General features: G+C 45.7%; 1 protein-coding gene across 1 annotated transcript in view; it reads left to right on the top strand.

The window, feature by feature from the left end:
- Positions 1-15,013: 15,013 nt before the first annotated feature.
- Positions 15,014-17,500, top strand: part of LOC307234358 (zinc finger protein 516-like) — a gene marked incomplete at its 5' end in the record, with an annotated part of 17,263 nt that continues 14,776 nt past the window's right edge. The window contains one exon of the mRNA XM_080006049.1: positions 15,014-16,808. Coding sequence (XP_079862175.1) covers positions 15,014-16,808 — 1,795 coding nt within the window. The remainder of the gene's footprint in view (positions 16,809-17,500) is intronic.

Here is a 17,500-nt window from a genome sequence, read left to right as displayed (position 1 = left end):
TTCTCTCCCTCTTTTCATCAGCATCTGCCTTCCTCTATCTACCTGTGGGTCTATCTCTTTATGTCTTGCTCTATCTAGCTACCTGTCTATATTACTTTCTGCCTCTGTCCCTATATCGCTATCTGTTCCTCTGTATCTCCATTTCTATCTCTTGACTCTCTCTATCTCTATCTATCTCTGACTGTCTCTCGCTCTGTTTCTCTTATCTCTTTCTCTATATGTGACCATCTCTATTACTGTCTCTCCATCGCTCTATCTTTATATGTCTCTCTCTCCATCTCTATCGCTATCTGTTTGTGTTTCTATCTCTTGACTTTCTCTATCACTATATCTGTCGCTATCTCTGTTTGTATCTCTATCTCTATCTGTGGCTGTCTCTGTCTCTATCTCTATCTCTGGCTTTCTGTCTCTATCGCTATCCCTAGCCATGTTTCCAACGCAGGAACTTTCCCCAGGGACTAGGAAACTTTGGAGGAACTCCAAAGGCTCTAAATTGAGTTCCGGGGACATTATTTTACCACCCAAAAAGTCCCTGCTTGGGGTGGTCGTCCTTCTCAAAAATACAGGCGCTTTGGGGGCGGGGCTTGCAGTGCTGAACATTTGTGATTGGTCGAGTACTCGCAGCATTTTATTTCAGCCACCATTTCTAAAAATCTGAAGCCGTAAAGCGACTGTATGTACAGTTTGTTTTGTTTGTTCATTGTGCTTCCACACATCCACATGGAGCAGGACAAAGCAGACAACAGATGGACCGATGGCAAAGTCACGTGCAAAAATGACGTGAAAAGACAGCTTTTTCATATGTCAGCCGAGTAATTTGCCTAATCCTCGCGTGGGCTGAAGGAAGCTTTCAGTTCCCTTAAAAAAAATCCTGAGACTGAAAGTCCTGGGTACTGGGCTTCTGTCTCTACCGTCCCCATCTCTATATCCGACTGTCTATGTCTCTATCTCCATCTCTGTATCTGACTGCCTATGTCTCTATCTCTATCGCTATATCTTACTGTCTGTCTCTATCTGTCTATGTCCCTCTCTCTATAGCTGACCATCTCTGTCTATTGTCTCTATCTCTATATCGGACTGTCTATGTCGCCCTTTCTCTATCTCTATCTCTGACTGTCTCTGTATCCATCTCTATATCTGACTGTCTCTATTTACTGTCTCTATCTCTATATCTGACTGTCTACGTCTCTGTCTCTGTATCTGACTGTTTATGTCTCTATCTCTATCTATCTCTGACTGTCTCTGTCTCTATCAATATATAAGACTGTCTCTATCTACTGTCGCTATCTCTATATCTGACTGTCTACTGTCTCCCTTTCTCTATCTCTGACTGTCTCTGTCTCCATCTCTATATCTGACTGTCTCTGTCTCCATCTCTATATCTGACTGTCTCTGTCTATCCCTATATCTGACTGTCTCTATTTACTGTCTCTATCTCTATATCTGACACTCTACGTCTCTATCTCTGTATCTGACTGTCTATGTCTCTATCTCTGTATCTGACTGTCTCTATCTCTATATCTGACTGTCTATGTCTCTATCACTATCTCTATATCTGACTGTGTATGTCTCTATCTCTATATCTGACTGTCTGTCTCTATCTCTATATATGATTGTCTCTGTCTCTGACTGTTTATGTCTCTATCTCTATCTATCTCTGACTGTCTCTGTCTCTATCCCTATATCTGACTGTCTCTATCAACTCTCTCTATCTCTATATCTGACTGTCTCTGTCTCCATCTCTATGTCCGACTGCTTCTGTCTCTATCTCTGTATCTAACTGTCTGTCTCCATCTCTGTATCTGACTCTTGTCTCTATCTCTATATCTGACTGTCTATGTCTCTATCTCTATATCTGACTGTCTCTATCTCTATCTCTATATCGGACTGTCTATGTCTCTATCTCTTTATCTGACTGTCTATGTCTCTATCTCTGTATCTTACTCTCTCTATCTCTATATCTGACTGTCTATGTCTCTATCACTATCTCTATATCTGACTGTGTATGTCTCTATCTCTATATCTGACTGTCTGTCTCTATCTCTATATATGATTGTCTCTGTCTATCTCCATCTTACTGTCTGTCTCTATCGCTATCTCTGGCTGTCTCTGTCTCTATCTCTATATCTGACTGTCCACTGTCTCTATCTCTCTCTGTCTCGGTCCCCATCTCTATATCTGCCTGTCTCTGTCTATCCCTATATCTGACTGTCTCTATCAACTGTCTCTTTCTCTATATCTGACTGTCTATGTCTCTATCTCTGTATCTGACTGTTTATGTCTCTATCTCTATCTATCTCTGACTGTCTCTGTCTCTATCTCTACATAAGACTGTCTCTATCTACTGTCGCTATCTCTATATCTGACTGTCTCTGTCTATCTCTATATCTGACTGTCTCTATCTCTATCTCTATCTCTATCTCTATCTCTATCTCTATCTCTGACTGTCCCTGTCTCCATCTCTTTATCTGACTGTTTCTGTCCTTATCTCTATATCTGACTATGTCTCTATCTCTGTATCTGACTTTCTATGTCTCTATCTCTATCTCTGTCTGACTGTTTCTATCGCTATCTCTATATCTGACTGCCTCTATCTCTTTCTCTATATCTGTCTATGTCTCTATATCTGACTTTCTTTATCTCTTTCACTATCTCTATATCTGACTGTCCCTATCTCTATATCTGACTGTCTCTATCTATATCACTATCTCTATATCTGACTGCCTATGTCTCTATCTCTATATCTGACTGTCTCTGTCTGTCTCTATCTCTATATCTGACTGTCTCTGTCTGTCTCTATCTCTATCTGACTGTCTCTGTCTCTATATATCTGACAGTCTATGTCTCTCTCCCTATCTCTATATCTGACTGTCTATGTCTCTATCTATATCTCTGACTGTCTATGTCTCTATCTCTATACCTATATCCAATTTTCTATGTCTCGATCTCTGTCTGTCTCTCCTGTCCTGCACACAGTGTGTCTGTGCTCTGTCTGTGTTGGTGAATTGGATTTCGGAGGATCTTGAATCCTTTGTTTCTTGTTCTCTGTGTGAAGCCTCTGTCTCGCTGGCTGCTAGTGCTGAGTGTCTAGCTGTCCTAGCTCATTGGAGGGCGGGTGGGGAGTGGGGGGGGGGGGGGTGCTCTGTCGTCACGGCGACCGACTCCGCGCAGGTGACTGCTGTTGTCAGCCTGTGATCCATCTTGGGAGAGCGCCGAGTGTTTTCTGAGTACGACGAGCGCACGCCTGCTCCATACGCCCTCAGCCCTTCCTTTACTTCCACTCTCTCTCCCGAATCTAACTTTGCGTCCTGAGGGGAGGTAGTTTAAAATCATCTCTCATCTCGCCAGAAATTCTAACGTGCACATGTTTTGGCAGTTTCTCGGGTTATTGTCTCCAATAAACATCAAATATCAGCTCAGCCTCTTCTGCTTTGCCAAAACAACTTCCCTGCACCGAAGATAAGTGTTTTATAGACTCTAAATTCCCAAAAATGTTGAGGTCCAAATTATGACTCAAGAACTGAGTCACCATTATTATTATAAACTGATTATACTCTGGGTCTGGAGTCGTAACCCAACTTAATACTGAGTGTGTGTGTGTGTGTGTGTGTGTGTGTGCGTGTGTGTGTGTGTGTCCCACCGCTACCAATCCTTCTTTGTCTTGTTTTGTTTACTATTTATCTTCTGCTCCCTCCCTCTCATTACTTGTTCTGCTTCTCTCGCTCTCTCCCTCCAACTCTCGTTTTCTATCTATCCCCTTGACATGCCCTGTACCCGACTCCAGATCTGTCTCTTCTTCTTTTACTCCTTCCCCCCGCACCCCAACCCACACCACCTAAGTCCACTCCCAGTTTGCTTCTTCTCGTGCTCCGTTTTTGTTTTCCATTTCCGTTTCCTCTAGTGTTTTTTGTTTTATTTTGCGCTGGGTTTCGGTCGTCAACAAGCCTCCGATTTCACTATCGAGTCAAAGGAGTATATTCTTCCTGTATGAAAATAGCTGTTTGTTTGTTTGTTTGTTCCCCATTCCAATACAGTACGTGTGTGTGTGTGTGTGTGTGTGTGTGTGTGTGTGTGTGTGTGTGTGTGTGTGTGTGTGTGTGTGTGTGTGTGTGTGTGTGTGTGTGTGTGTGTGTGTGTGTGTGTGTGTGTGTATGTGTGGTTGTTGCTTTACATTTTTTTTAACTAGAAATAAATCAAATTGCATTTTTTTCACTCAGTTTTTGGCGGTTTCCTTTCCATGACGGGGGTCATTTGTCTCATACTCTTTCTGTAAATATGTTGGGGTTTTTTCTCAGAGACTAGCGGTTGACCTTTTCTTTGAGCCCACACACACCTTCTCTCTTTCTCTCAACTGGGACTTTTCTGTGGAAACACTCCCATCCAGCCTGTGTGTGTGTGTGTGTGTGTGTGTGTGTGTGTGTGTGTGTGTGTGTGTGTGTGTGTGTGTGTGTGTGTGTGTGTGTGTGTGTGTGTGTGTGTGTGTGTGTGTGTGTGTGTGTGTGTGTGTGTGTGTGTGTGTGTGTGTGTGCGCGTGTGTGTGTGCGCGTGCATTCGTGTGCGCGTGCGTGCGTGCATGACATGTGCATCTGATTATTTGATGATACACTCACAGTGCGGAGAAGTCACAGCATATTTTCATGGTTTAAATGGAAATCCCTAAGATTATTTTGTTAAAGAAAATGGCCATTCAATGTAATTGCGCATGTGCGCCTCTATATGACATTTCCATTGTACTGGGACTTGTAGCATAATCCACCGAACACAAACCATACATACTTAATTGCCATTTCTCGTCTCTATCCTGACCTCTGACCTCCATCGATCCTGAAATCATGTCATCTTAAAGGGTTGCCTTCAATGCAATGATAGATGGAGATACTTTTTTAAGTAGTAAATAAGTCAGTAAATAAGTGATCTCAGTCAAAACCCCACCTTGCAACCATGAAGTAAAACAAACTGGGGAGGCTAGAGATAAATTAACTTCAAACATTATTAGCCTGAGCGAACTGTTTTTTTTTTTACCTTGCCTTGACTACATGTTCAGCTCGTGTTTCCAGATAAGCCACAGTGTTTGTTTGCCTTTGTGTGTGTGTGTGTGTGCGTGCGTGTGTGTGTACGCGCCATTAAAGGGAGAACAGTGGAGAGGAAGAGCAGGAGAGCAGTGAGGAAGCTGTGCGTTGGCAGCGGTTGTAAAATGTGAGTATGTGCCTGTAAACCAACGTGTGCACATATTGTTATGGTTATTTCCACCCGTTTCCATCCACTTTAATCAGCTGTGTGGAGGATCTCCCCCTCTCCACATGCAATAGGAAGAAACAAGTGCAGTTGGGGTCCAGTGAATGTAAAACCAAATGCCCTTTAGTTCGATTTTCCTCTGTTCCCGACCCTGTCCAGAGGTTGCTTGTTGCTTTGGGTGTTGAAGGAGAAAGCTGAGTAGAGTAGAAGCGAGGAAGACGAGCACGAGTGAGAAGGTGGAGAAGGAAGGGGTGGGAAAAGGGATTGTGGGAAGAAGGGTGGCCGGTCACCATTGGTCACCAACTACAGTTGACAGCTAATCGTCACACAAATTATATGTGATTATGGATTTAATTGAACCTTTTGAAGATTTTATGTCATCATAATAAGCCTATAACAGTATAATAATACACCCAGCTTTATTGACATTGAATAGTGGAGCATAACAATTCAGGCAGGTGGTGAATACAGTATACTGTAGTTACAACATTTCAACATACAACATTGGCTTAGAAATTGTAATCACTTATTCTGCTTATTCTGATTGTAATCACAATCAAAGGCATTTTGAAAGGCAAAATGCCTTTGATTGTGATTACAATCAGAATAAGAATCAGAATCTCCATTACTTGACCTTTGGTGCATTGCTGCATAGACTATAATAATAATTTGAATAAAAAGCTTAACAGTCTGAAATAATAAAGCCAAATTGCCAAATAAAAAACAAAACTAGCCAAATATATATACAGAATATACAAAAAGTAATTCTATGCACAGATAAATTAAGTTAAAAGCCAATAGCAAGGGTGGGCAATGTGGTTCCTCGTATGGCTGTGGGTATAAAATACAAATACAACAGCTCAAATAATTGCGATCAGGCCATTATGTAATAATTGTGATGGCCCAAGTACGAAGGAATGTTTTAGAAACCCCTGAACGAAACCCCTGATACCCCATGACTCCCAAGTTGTATTTCCACTCCGTCCTGCTCCTGCCAGGCCTGTTGGGAGTGGGCTCCAACTCATAGGGGCTTTTTGTCTTTCACTCAGTGTGCTTTCAGTTTGGGGGACGTTCGCAGACACAGAAAAAACTGGTCCAGCAGCCACAACTTCAAACATAAAACAGGAGCAAACAAACAAATCTTATCTCTGATCAAATTTGTTTTAAGTTCATGACTTCCCTAGTCACGCTGCATTTCTGTGTTTGTTGGTGTTTTTTGTTTTATTTTTTGGAGTAACAAGACGTACCACTGTTAGGTTCAGCAGAACTATTGTGCTAGCGGGGCTGCACGATATATTGCTTCAGCATCGCCATGGCGATGTGCGCGTGTGCAACGGTCACATCGCAGGACGTACGATGTCAAGTCAAGGTAAATGAACCCACGTCCTGCTACAACCTTTTTGCTGCTTGATCCATAAGGGAAACTCGCACGGTTCTTATTTTCAATGACTAATCTGCAAGAGAAGCCTGTCTGATATAACATCATTTACTCAGATTTAAAGGGTTGTTTTCCAAATTCACAACAACCGTGGATTCAATAACACTTTTGCATATCTCTGTCACGCTGCCGACTCCCTCGCCTCATGTTGTCGCTGTGCGGTAACAGACGGGCAAACGTTGTGATAATCCATCCAATGAGTAATGTCCCGAAGCGCCGCGTTCCCCCATGTTTGTTTACATCGCTCCCGTACATGCACTCACGTGCAGATAACAGTAAAATATTGCCCCAAAGCAGCTCTGCTGTTGATTTGCGACATAGCGATAGAAACGCACACACTTGTGTTCACATCGTGGACCATGGCCGACCGCTGCAAACGATCAAATGTTCGGCTTGAATTCAATATTTTTTTATTACTAATATTTTTCCATTACTTATTTAAATAGTCTTAGTTTGGTATGGTTTTTGTTGATCATTCCTTATAAGAAAGGGTAATATTTACTTTTATAAATGAAGGGAAAAAGAAAGCTTCCTATCACAGTTTAAAGTTTACTGATTATAGCTTAAATGTGTCAAGAATAAAGATATTATTTTTATTTTCTATGCAGATGCACAAATCGCCCCAGTCATTATAGAATGAGTAATTATTTCCAAATAGAGCTATTCAAGTCACGCGGTAAAAAGTCTTGTAGTTTTTCATATCGCAATATATATCGCAGAAAAAAAATGCTATTTTTTCCAATATCCTGCAGGCCTGGTGTTGAGCAAAGGAGAGTTTGGTTTAGTCTGTGGGCGAGAGGCAGCGGTGCATCGCAGTGTGCGAAACGCTGTCTCAAGGGAGGTCTCTCTCTCTCTCTCTCTCTCTCTCTCTGTCCCTTTTTCTCCCCCTCTTTATCTCCCTCTTTCCCTCGCTCCGTCTCTCTCCCAGAGCTCCACAAACGGGGCTGATCCAGGGGGAGCAGCGAGGGGTTAACGACTAGTGTGAGAAAAACAGGCAGGATTTGAGATGGAGTGGGTGGGGGTGGTACATACACACACACACACACACACACACACACACACACACACACACACACACGCGCGCTAACGCATGCATATGTGCAGTCCCCCAGGGACTGACCCGGGAGATGCTCGGCCCGGGGGGAGCGGACAGCTCTGTTTGCGTTTGATTGAGTGGGCTTTCTCTTTGATTAGAACACCAGGTACATGAGCGAGGGAAGAAAATGAACAGCGCACTCTTGTCTCCCTTTATTTAGTGTGATATATATATTTTTTTGGTGTGTGAGTTTGTTGAAAGTTTTTGGCAGTGTCGGATATCGCCAAATGAAGTCTTAATATCTTTAGGTGAAAGTTGAACTGATTCAGTAGCGAGGGGATTTCTAGCAGCAGCCCTGTCTGATTTATTGGTGTGTATGTGTTCTATGGAGGGTGAGGCCACAGAAACGTCCCCTCGTTCCCCCTCTTTTCCCCTTGACCCATCCACGGTAATCCCGCCCTCCGAAAATGTAACATGACAGTGTTGACACAAACACCTGCTTTTTGTACACCATGCACGCATATAAACACACATGCGCTCAAGACCCAGTGGGTTCCTTTCTGTCCCCAAGTCCCTTCTCACGCAAATGGGGAAGAGGCAGCGGCCCCCGGCCCGCCCCTGCCAGCCTACTTATCGGGGGGTTATAGGAGAAGGGCAGACAAGAGAGGACCCCTCCATTGTTCTGATCCCACCCCCCTGCCCCACCCACCCTCATCCCCACTGAACATTAATGGGCCCGGAGGGAGGGAGATGGTGGGGCAGTGGGGGAAGAGAGACCAAGGGATAGGCAACATAGAGACGCCAACAATGGGTGTCGCAACCCCCCTGCTGCTCTTCCTCCCTGTGAGCATGACCCGCTCTGACAGTCCTGGGACCCGGACCCAACAGGTCCACCATCCATCAGCCCTGGTTTGGGAGTATAGACTCAGAAGCATGTGCCGAAAGAGTCCAATCCAGTCCAATCGAAAAACCCAACACACTTAACCTTAGTGACAATAAGGACCATACTAAGGACCATACTAAAGGACCATACTATAGGACCATACTAAGGAGGATGTTAAAATCATCTCCTGGTCCCACTATATTTTGGTCAAAGTTAGTTTTTTTTGCCATATTCCATTTGAAGGGGCAGCGCCGCCATTGCTTTACCATGAAATTAATTGAGTTCTCAATGAGTTTGAGGTAGGTTTCTCACCATACCATTCAAATTTTCCAAATCCCCAAAATAGAAACAATATTAAAGTTCAAGAAATGTGAGCTATCATCAAGTTCAAGTTCAAATTCAAGAGATTATTTGTCACATACATACACATACGGTCGTACATATATGCAGTGAACAGCATGACACCCGGTGATTACGCACAAGCTCTGTAAGCTTGAAAAATACTCAAATGTGCGTAATCGACACGCGGTGCTCGCAGGAACATGGTCGGGCGTCAGGGATAAAATTCAATTTGACACCGACATGGTTCTTTAAGTATGTTATCAGATCATAGTTTTGATCTGATTTTACAAATTAAACACCTTCCAATGACAGACTTCCACTTGTGAGAAATGTTGTCATCATTAATTAACAGCACAGAATCTTGTATATCAATAATTTGACAATATTTTGCAGATGACTATTGATGCTTTCATAAGATATTTACAGACAAGAAATGCTTGAAAATTATTCAAATTAAAATGATTAAATTATTATTTACATTGTTTTGCTGGAATGCAGCCTTGAAGACGACTTTTAACTATCCCAAACTATTACAACCACAAAGATTCCAGCCAATATATAGTCTGCCATCACGTACCAATATTAACTATGCATCGTCTTAATCGGACCACAATGCGATACTGGCGCAAGGCTGAACATGACCATTTTTACTTGTCGTTCAGCCCTATCCGTGTTGTGCACAAACAAGAATAAAAAAGTGACCAAAAGAACCAAAGTACACTGAGCTGCGATACAACACGCTGTCAACTCCGGCATTTTTGTTTTAACTCCAAGGAGCCGCAAAGCTCTCTCAACGGCTCCGAGTCATGAAGCTGTGAGACATATGGGTTTGGCTAATAGTGCTGGAGTGTTTCTGAGTGTGTGTGTGTGTGTGTGTGTGTGTGTGTGTGTGTGTGTGTGTGTGTGTGTGTGTGTGTGTGTGTGTGTGTGTGTGTGTGTGTGTGTGTGTGTGTGTGTGTGTGTTTGTGTGTGTGTGTGTGTGTGTGTGTGTTTGTGTGTGTGCGTGTGCGTGCGTGTGTGCTTGTGTGTGTGTCTCCCTACCTCCACCAACCAGCTGTACTTCACTTTACTGCACTTAACTTCACCCCTCTTTCTTCCTTCCCTTCCCTCCATCGTACAGCAGAGCGCTCTGTCCGTGGCTCGGGGCTTAGGGCGCGGAGCGGGGTGGGAGGTGAGGAAGCGGTTCGTTCATAATGGATTATTGATTGGTCTGAGAATCCACCGGCTGCATTCTGCTGTGTGTGTGTGTGTGTGTACTGTGTGTCCGCGCACATTTTTTAAGCTCCCTAGCACCCCCCCCCTCCCCCACTGCGCCCCCACGCCCCGCCCCCATCCTGCTCCCAGCACTGAATGTGCCCACTTTATGAGCCACTGTACAGAGGGAACTGTGAGCCTTCGTCTCCGAGAAGTGTGTGCGTGTACGGGTATCTCTGCTAGTATGTGCGTCTGTGTGTCGCTGTGTCTGTGTGTGTGTGTGTGTGTGTGTGTCTGTGTGTGTGTGTGTGTGTGTGTGTGTGTGTGTGTGTGTGTGTGTGTGTGTCTGTGTGTGTGTGTGTGTGTGTGTGTGTGTGTGTGTGTGTGTGTGTGGGTGTGTCTGCGTGTGAGAAGCCCTCTGTACAGGCCGCTTTGCCTTTGAAAGCGTCTAGTATGAAGCACTGTTAAAAGCCTGCACTGTGCTTAAATAGACTTTAAAAAATCTGTGCGGACAAACTTCAAAAGCCCCCTCTGTTTGCTCCCTGATTCCCTCAGTTTCTCTGTGTGTTGTGTGTGTGTGTGTGTGCGTGTGTGCGTGTGTGCGTGTGTGTATGTGAGAGCCCGCACAGTGTATTTGTTTGGCTGAAACGAGTGGTCCACTCTTACATAGGTATTTGTTGCCCGAAGAAATGCGGGATTTAGGCTCGATCGGGATCGGGCCGAGTCGGAGGAAACAGATTTCAAGTCAGCTGAAGGAGGCACACCCATCCCGACCGTTAGTGTGTCGCGTCTGAAGGACCTGCAGCCATTACCGGGGATCTGGAGTGAGTGGGTGCTTTATAAAAAACTCTCATCCCACCTTCCTCCCACTGGTGCTCAGGAGATTTGTGTGGCGATCATCGCTGTGATGGAGGTACTTCCTGCCCTGGACGGCCTCTATTTTCGGGCTTTAAACGGAAAATTATGAGCATCTAACGGCTCTTCCCTCTGACCATGTTTGAGACGGAGCCCTTCATGGAGCAGCAGCGGCGGTTCATCTGCACGAGGAAGTAGGAAACTTGGACAAGGAAAAGAAGGATCGCATCATGGTAAAACAGGAGCTCGGCCAGTGCTCCGGCCTGCCTGGTGGGACACCAGTAAACGTGGGTTGTTATTGCAGAGTAGCTCCAGATGTCTGTTTTGGGGGAATCTTCCTGTGGGGGCCAAAGAAATAGCCAGGGTCCTTTTTTGGGATGGACGGGAAAAAAAGTAGAACAGAACTTCATGTTCCACAGTTCAGTGTTTCGCAGAGAACGATTGAGGTTCTTGACCTTCTTGAAAAAAGCCGAAGGCTTGTTTTTGTTTAACAGAGTAGTCAGCTGAGAGGGCTTCCATTGGTCCACGGTGTCTCATGTTGTGGGCCTGACAGTTACCCACCAGAGACCCACTGGAACCACTGCTGACGTATCGTGTGTGTGTGTGTGTGTGTGTGTGTGTGTGTGTGTGTGTGTGTGTGTGTGTGTGTGTGTGTGTGTGTGTGTGTGTGTGTGTGTGTGTGTGTGTGTGTGTGTGTGTGTGTGTGTGTGTGTGTGTGTGTGTGTGTGAAGCATGAGGCGGGTTCACGGACGGATCAGGATGACAGCCGAGCTTAAATACAGGAGTGTCCTTGACATATTTGGGGAAACAATGGGGTTCTTAGGACTTAAATGAACGGTAACCTTGTGTGTCTCCCTGGATAATTCTCGACAGCCAAGTGTGTATGTGTTTTTTATCTGTGCGTGTGCCTGTGTGTGTGTGTGTGTGTGTGCGTGCGTGTGTGCGTGGGTGCGTGCGTGTGTGTGCGTGATGAGGGGGCAGCAAGTGGCCTGTTTTCCTCCTCTCTGTGGCTAATCTCATTACATTTTAATTTGCACATGTGACTGTCTGGTGGCCCAGAGCCCCCCGCCCCCCACCCCACCCCCCGCACCTCCAAGCCCCCTTCAACCGAACCCCCCTGTCCACCAATCAGCAAGCCCATTTCATAAGGAATAAGATCATTATCCTCTTTATGGCACGACAACAGGCAGGAGACAAGGACGTATTAATGAGTGACATTAGGAGAGATGGAGAGAGAGAGGGAGAGGGAGAGAATAGATGGAAGGGATAGTTGAAGTGGAGGGATGCGTTGGCATCGGGTGGGGGCGGGGGGGGGGGGGCGGGGGGGGGCGCTCATTTAGCTGTGTGTGTACATTTTTCCCATTTTAGTGTCTATTGATTTATGTCTATTTAGCACCGTCAGCAGTAACCTTTAGCCGTATATGTTGAGAATATACATTTCACACTCATCTAAATATCCTTTTTTAACATAGATAACACAGCTTTTTTTCCAGAGAAGTATTGTATCACATAACACCTGAATTTTTACATGAACAAAATGCAGAAAAATGTATGTGGTGATGGTCTTCAAATCACCGCTGGAAAAAGTCTTTATGACCTCCAGTGACTTGCATCACTTCTTTCGTGCTAATACCACTACACAACTTTAAAAGTGGTGAGATCGCTGTACAGTTCACGCGACACAACTTTCTGTCTTGTGATGGTGAATCTTGCAGTCTTGTGGTTTCCACCCTACATGACTGATCGGTGACAGGGGGTCACACGCTACAGGATCTTCCACCAGGAGGAATCCCCAACGAGTCTGTCGAGTCTCCAAACTACGTTTTGTCACGAAAACACACATTAGAAGTGACGCCGGAAATGATGCGATACCATGTGCCGGACGGGATTATTTAGCTTTTATTATATTCTTGATCACCATAAAAAAAAAGAATAAAGGTAATAATTTAAATAAGAAATATATTAAAAACCTAGTGAAGAAAAGTGAAATAGGTATGTTGTGTGTTTGTGGCTGCTGCCCTGTGCACTCCCGTCACTCCTCTCCTTCGACTGGATTAAACAAGCTTGATATCTCGCCGGCGTCGCCGAGCACTCGGATCGCGTTGTGAGCAGCTCACATGACACGTTCGCCGCTCACGGGAATGCGCTATGATCTTTCTCTGATTTGGGTCTTTGCTCGGCGATGGCCAGAAACTCATTCTAGATAGATGGTCAAGATGCTCTGCTAGCGGCGATTTCTCAGTGGGAGGTTTCGGTGGCAGAAGAAGTATCGTCAGTCGTTTTAGTAACCTTCCACCATCAACGCACTTCATCCCATTATGATTATGATCAGTTATCCACTCATGGAGTCTGGCACTAACTCTCAGCCTACCAGCTCTGACATTTTAATCTAATGGCTACTAATATTTCTGCCAGTCACACTTGATATGATCCACAGTTGATGCACCTGGGGGCAACCATCTGATTACATTGATATTCCAACCTCTCGTGGTTATTTTAATGGTTCATGCTTAAAAGTGTTAGTATATATATATATATATATTTGAATACATAAAAATAAAGCAAAGTAACGCCCTGTTTATCACCCAGCTTCTTAACCTCATATTTACTACATGAACCACATGAGACATATGACATTATTTATTATGTGATTTTAAATCCTAGTCTGTTTTATATTGTGAAAACAGTAAAATTGTGTGGACTCATTAAGCATTGTGATTTTGGAATTAATTTGCGGGCCAGATTTAACAATATGTCGTAAATATATAGTGGACCGCATTAAATTGTCTCGCAGACCGGATGTGGGCCCCTGGAGCTGTGGTTTGCGACCCCTGCTGTAAAGGCTGCTGTCCTCTCTCTCTCTTTTTGACACATTCTATGGACCCCCCCCTTCCCCTCCGCACCCCACTGGAGAACAAGAGCAAAGCAAACGGTCTGAAGGGCCACTTCCTGTTCTGCGCTCAAGATCCCTGTCATGTGATAGTGTCGGTTTAGGCGGGTGCATGAGGCCGGGCGTAGGGGATATGGAGGCACTGCTGATCTTGCTGATGTGAATGCTGCTAGCCGCCAACTGCGATTGTGTGTAAAGTGTCGACTCAGCCGGTGCGGTGTCAGGGGGGCCTGAAACCCCTGCCTGGCTTGTGCACAATTACTTCACAGCACACTGCTTGCAGCTTGGTGTCACACAACAATGCACATAGACATTCCTGATTTTCGCTACCTGTACACAATGGGAGGGCATACACACTGGCCATCGTTTGGGCAGAGAAGACCCTGCCACAGAGAAGTAGCAAGATCTGTGTACAAATGTAGGCATTTGAACATGGGTGATTTTACAAAGCTCTCGCCCTGCTAACATGTTCTTTGGCCCCTTTTCTCCCCCTCTTCATTTTCCTCTCTCTGTCTCTCATTCTATCTATCTCGCTTTTATCTGTCTCCCTCCACTACCTCAGGTTGAAGACATATGCGAAAGCCGGAGCTGGTCAGAGATCACTGTAATGCACCCTGGAAGCTAAAAATAATCAAAGCCAAAGAGAAGCCAGTGAAATGAAGAGAAGAAGACTTGTGGATTAGCCAGCCTGGATATGAAAAACTAGCCAGAATGCTAAGGAACTGAAGCAGTTCTGAACAAAAAGCTTTCAATTGAAGCAGTTCAACAAATGGCTAGGTGCAACTTGGGTTAGAAATAATGAAGCGTTCTATTCTGCTTGACAGATTGTTAAACCTGCACTGGTAAATGACAGCACTAAACAAGGTGCTTTTTCATGGTGGCACAGCGGACACAGGCAAACCACAAGTCACCAATTTATTGACATCGCTATATGAAGATGAATAGGTGGTAAGGCATCCAGTAGCCTGGAAGTGCACTGTTAGCAGGTTGTTCTGGACGTGCAGAGGTAGATAGCATTCGAACCAAGTAGCAGAGACCAACATACAGCCCTAGATGTGCAGCTGCAGATAGCAGGAGTATCTGCTTTTTGTGAGGTTGTGTAGGGTCAGGCAGGCAGAGGGGGATAATCCATTTTGTACTATGAACCCCAGAGACAGTTTGGAGGTGATGGAGACCAAGTCTGAGGGTCAGCTTGAGGAATTAGTGGGAGACAAGGCCAGCCAAGAGAAGGAGGCGGGGAGCGAGGAGGACAAGACTCCAGGGGCCTTTGACTGTAGCATCTGTGAGCGTAGCTTTCCCTTCCTTAGCTCCCTATCACAGCACATGAGGCGCCACACGGGTGCACGTCCTTACAAATGCCCCTACTGCGACCACCGGGCCTCTCAGAAGGGCAACCTCAAGGTGCACATCCGCAGCCACAAACTAGGCACACTCTCTAGCTACCACTCCAATGATGATGAGGACGACGGGGCAGAGGAGGAGGAAGAGGAGGCCGCATCTGCCGAGGTGAGCGTCTCTGAGGGCCTGGATGGGGGGACCAGCCCAACTAAAAGCAGCTCGGCCTGTAACCGGGTAATTAATGGGGACAGCACAGAAGAGAGTCGCAGGAAGGTACCTGCCAGGAGCGTGAAGAGGGAAAAGCCAGTTTCGGGCCAGTGCCCTTATTGCTGCCGTCTGTGCGGCTATGAGGCCCAGCGTGAGGATCAGCTTCTCAGTCACATCGAAAAGGTCCACATCACTGCGGACAAAGATGAGGAGAATCCTGCCTCTGTTAAGGAGGAGGCCCTTCCAGAGGGGGATGTCATTCAGCCACAGAGTGATGGCACCTTCCCCTGTGAGACCTGCGGGCAGGTATTCAGCCAAGCCTGGTTCCTCAAATCTCACATGAAGAAACACGCTGGCATTTTGGAGCACTGCTGCCACATCTGCGGCCGGCGCTTCAGGGAAGCCTGGTTCCTCAAGTCCCACATGAAAACACACAGCACAAAATCCAAGTCCAGAACCAGAGTGGACTCCTCAGAACCTCCAGCCACCATCAACGATGTTGCCCAGAACCCTGAAGCTGTCACGGGTTCTGTCACTTCCATTTACCAGATCTGCTCCAAGTGTGGAAACCTGTTTCACAACAGAGAGAGCCTACGGACCCATGAGAAAGTCCACTGTCACAGCGACAGCAGGAAGCCGCAATGCCAGCGCAGACCTGGTGAAGACCAGGACCCACCGCCAGCAAAGAGACGTTTGCTGGACTATCTGAACCTCCGATCTGCTGAAGAGCAGATCTTGAAGAAAGAAGAAGAGGGTGAGAAGAAGTGGCTGGGACAAAGAATTCCTGAGCTAGATCCAGTTTGCAGCTATCAAGCCTGGCAAATAGCCACCAAAGGCAGGGTTGTTGAGCCAATGGAGCCCAGTTTCAAGGCCTCGCCTCGGGGGGGAAGCTTGGGAGAGGAGGCCTTGGCCGGAGCTGCCGTGGTTTATGAGAAGGAAAGCAGTCGCTACGTCTTGCAAGGCCAGGAGAAACGCAACTCCTCCGGTCGGCGCAGCAGTTCTGGTTTGGGCAGTCGTGCCTCCTCCGGGGACCAGACGCCAGAGAGCCTCAGCGACTCTGAGTACCGGCCTGCCTCGCGGCAGGATCGCCGCCGGCCATCCCAGACGCAGACCTCCTCCAAGTCTAACGAATGCTTTGAGTGTGGGAAGGTGTTCCGCAGCCGCCACCAGATGATCGTGCACCAGCGAGTCCACAAAAGAGAAGGCGGGAAGACATCTGGAGGGGAAAAGGACAGAACTACAAGGGAAGACCGCTGGGGCTCCACTAGTGATCCAGAGTCGGGCTCCCTGAGCCGCCCCGGCACCCCAGGCTATGGAGACTCACCGCCAGCCTCTACCCTGGGAAATCAAGCCTCTGAAATGGGCACTGCCAGCGCAGGACAGCTTGCAGGTTAGTCCAAAACAACATACCTTTTGAGTTCAGGTGGGGAGAAGGCAATAGAAGGCTGTATTATAACTGTATTATTGAATAATAATGATCAATGATATCTTTGCATCAAGTTTTTCACATTTTGTGAACTATATCAATTTTTCATAATTCTTTATGTGTTTAAACTGCAAATTGTAATCCCAGAGAATTTTTTTATATATTTTTTTATTCATAGTGTATTTTGAATGGCTCTCAAAATCAGACATCCACTCTTTTATCAACATCTGTTAGTGAAATGTGCCTTTTGTAGGTTGCAGGTCATTTCCCACTTTATGTACAGATGGGGTTTGGAGCCACCTTGGGTCCGAATGACAAAATTGCATCTTGTTTAGCATGTACGCTTGTGCTTCCTGGTGCCATTAGCTGTGGATAATAAACTGCTGTAATGTCTGTTTAGAGCTGCAAGTTTACCATCAAAAACAGCAACAGGGTTTTTGGTGTAAAAGCATCGGCAAGTAACCGCACAGTTCTGCTTTACCGTGACCTGCCTCCGATCACAACACAATAGAGGAAGGAACATTTTTTAGATGCCTAACTTTTTTTTTTTTAACTTCACTGCAAATAAACACAGTGGGAAACAGAAATCCTGCCCATGCCAATGGCAACAAATGATAGATTCTGGTTCAGTTTTGATGGGGTAATATGTTGTTTTG

This window comes from Zeus faber (genome assembly GCF_960531495.2).
Source record: "Zeus faber genome assembly, chromosome: 8".
NCBI lineage: Eukaryota > Metazoa > Chordata > Actinopteri > Zeiformes > Zeidae > Zeus > Zeus faber.
This window is presented reverse-complemented; position numbering and strand designations above follow the sequence as displayed.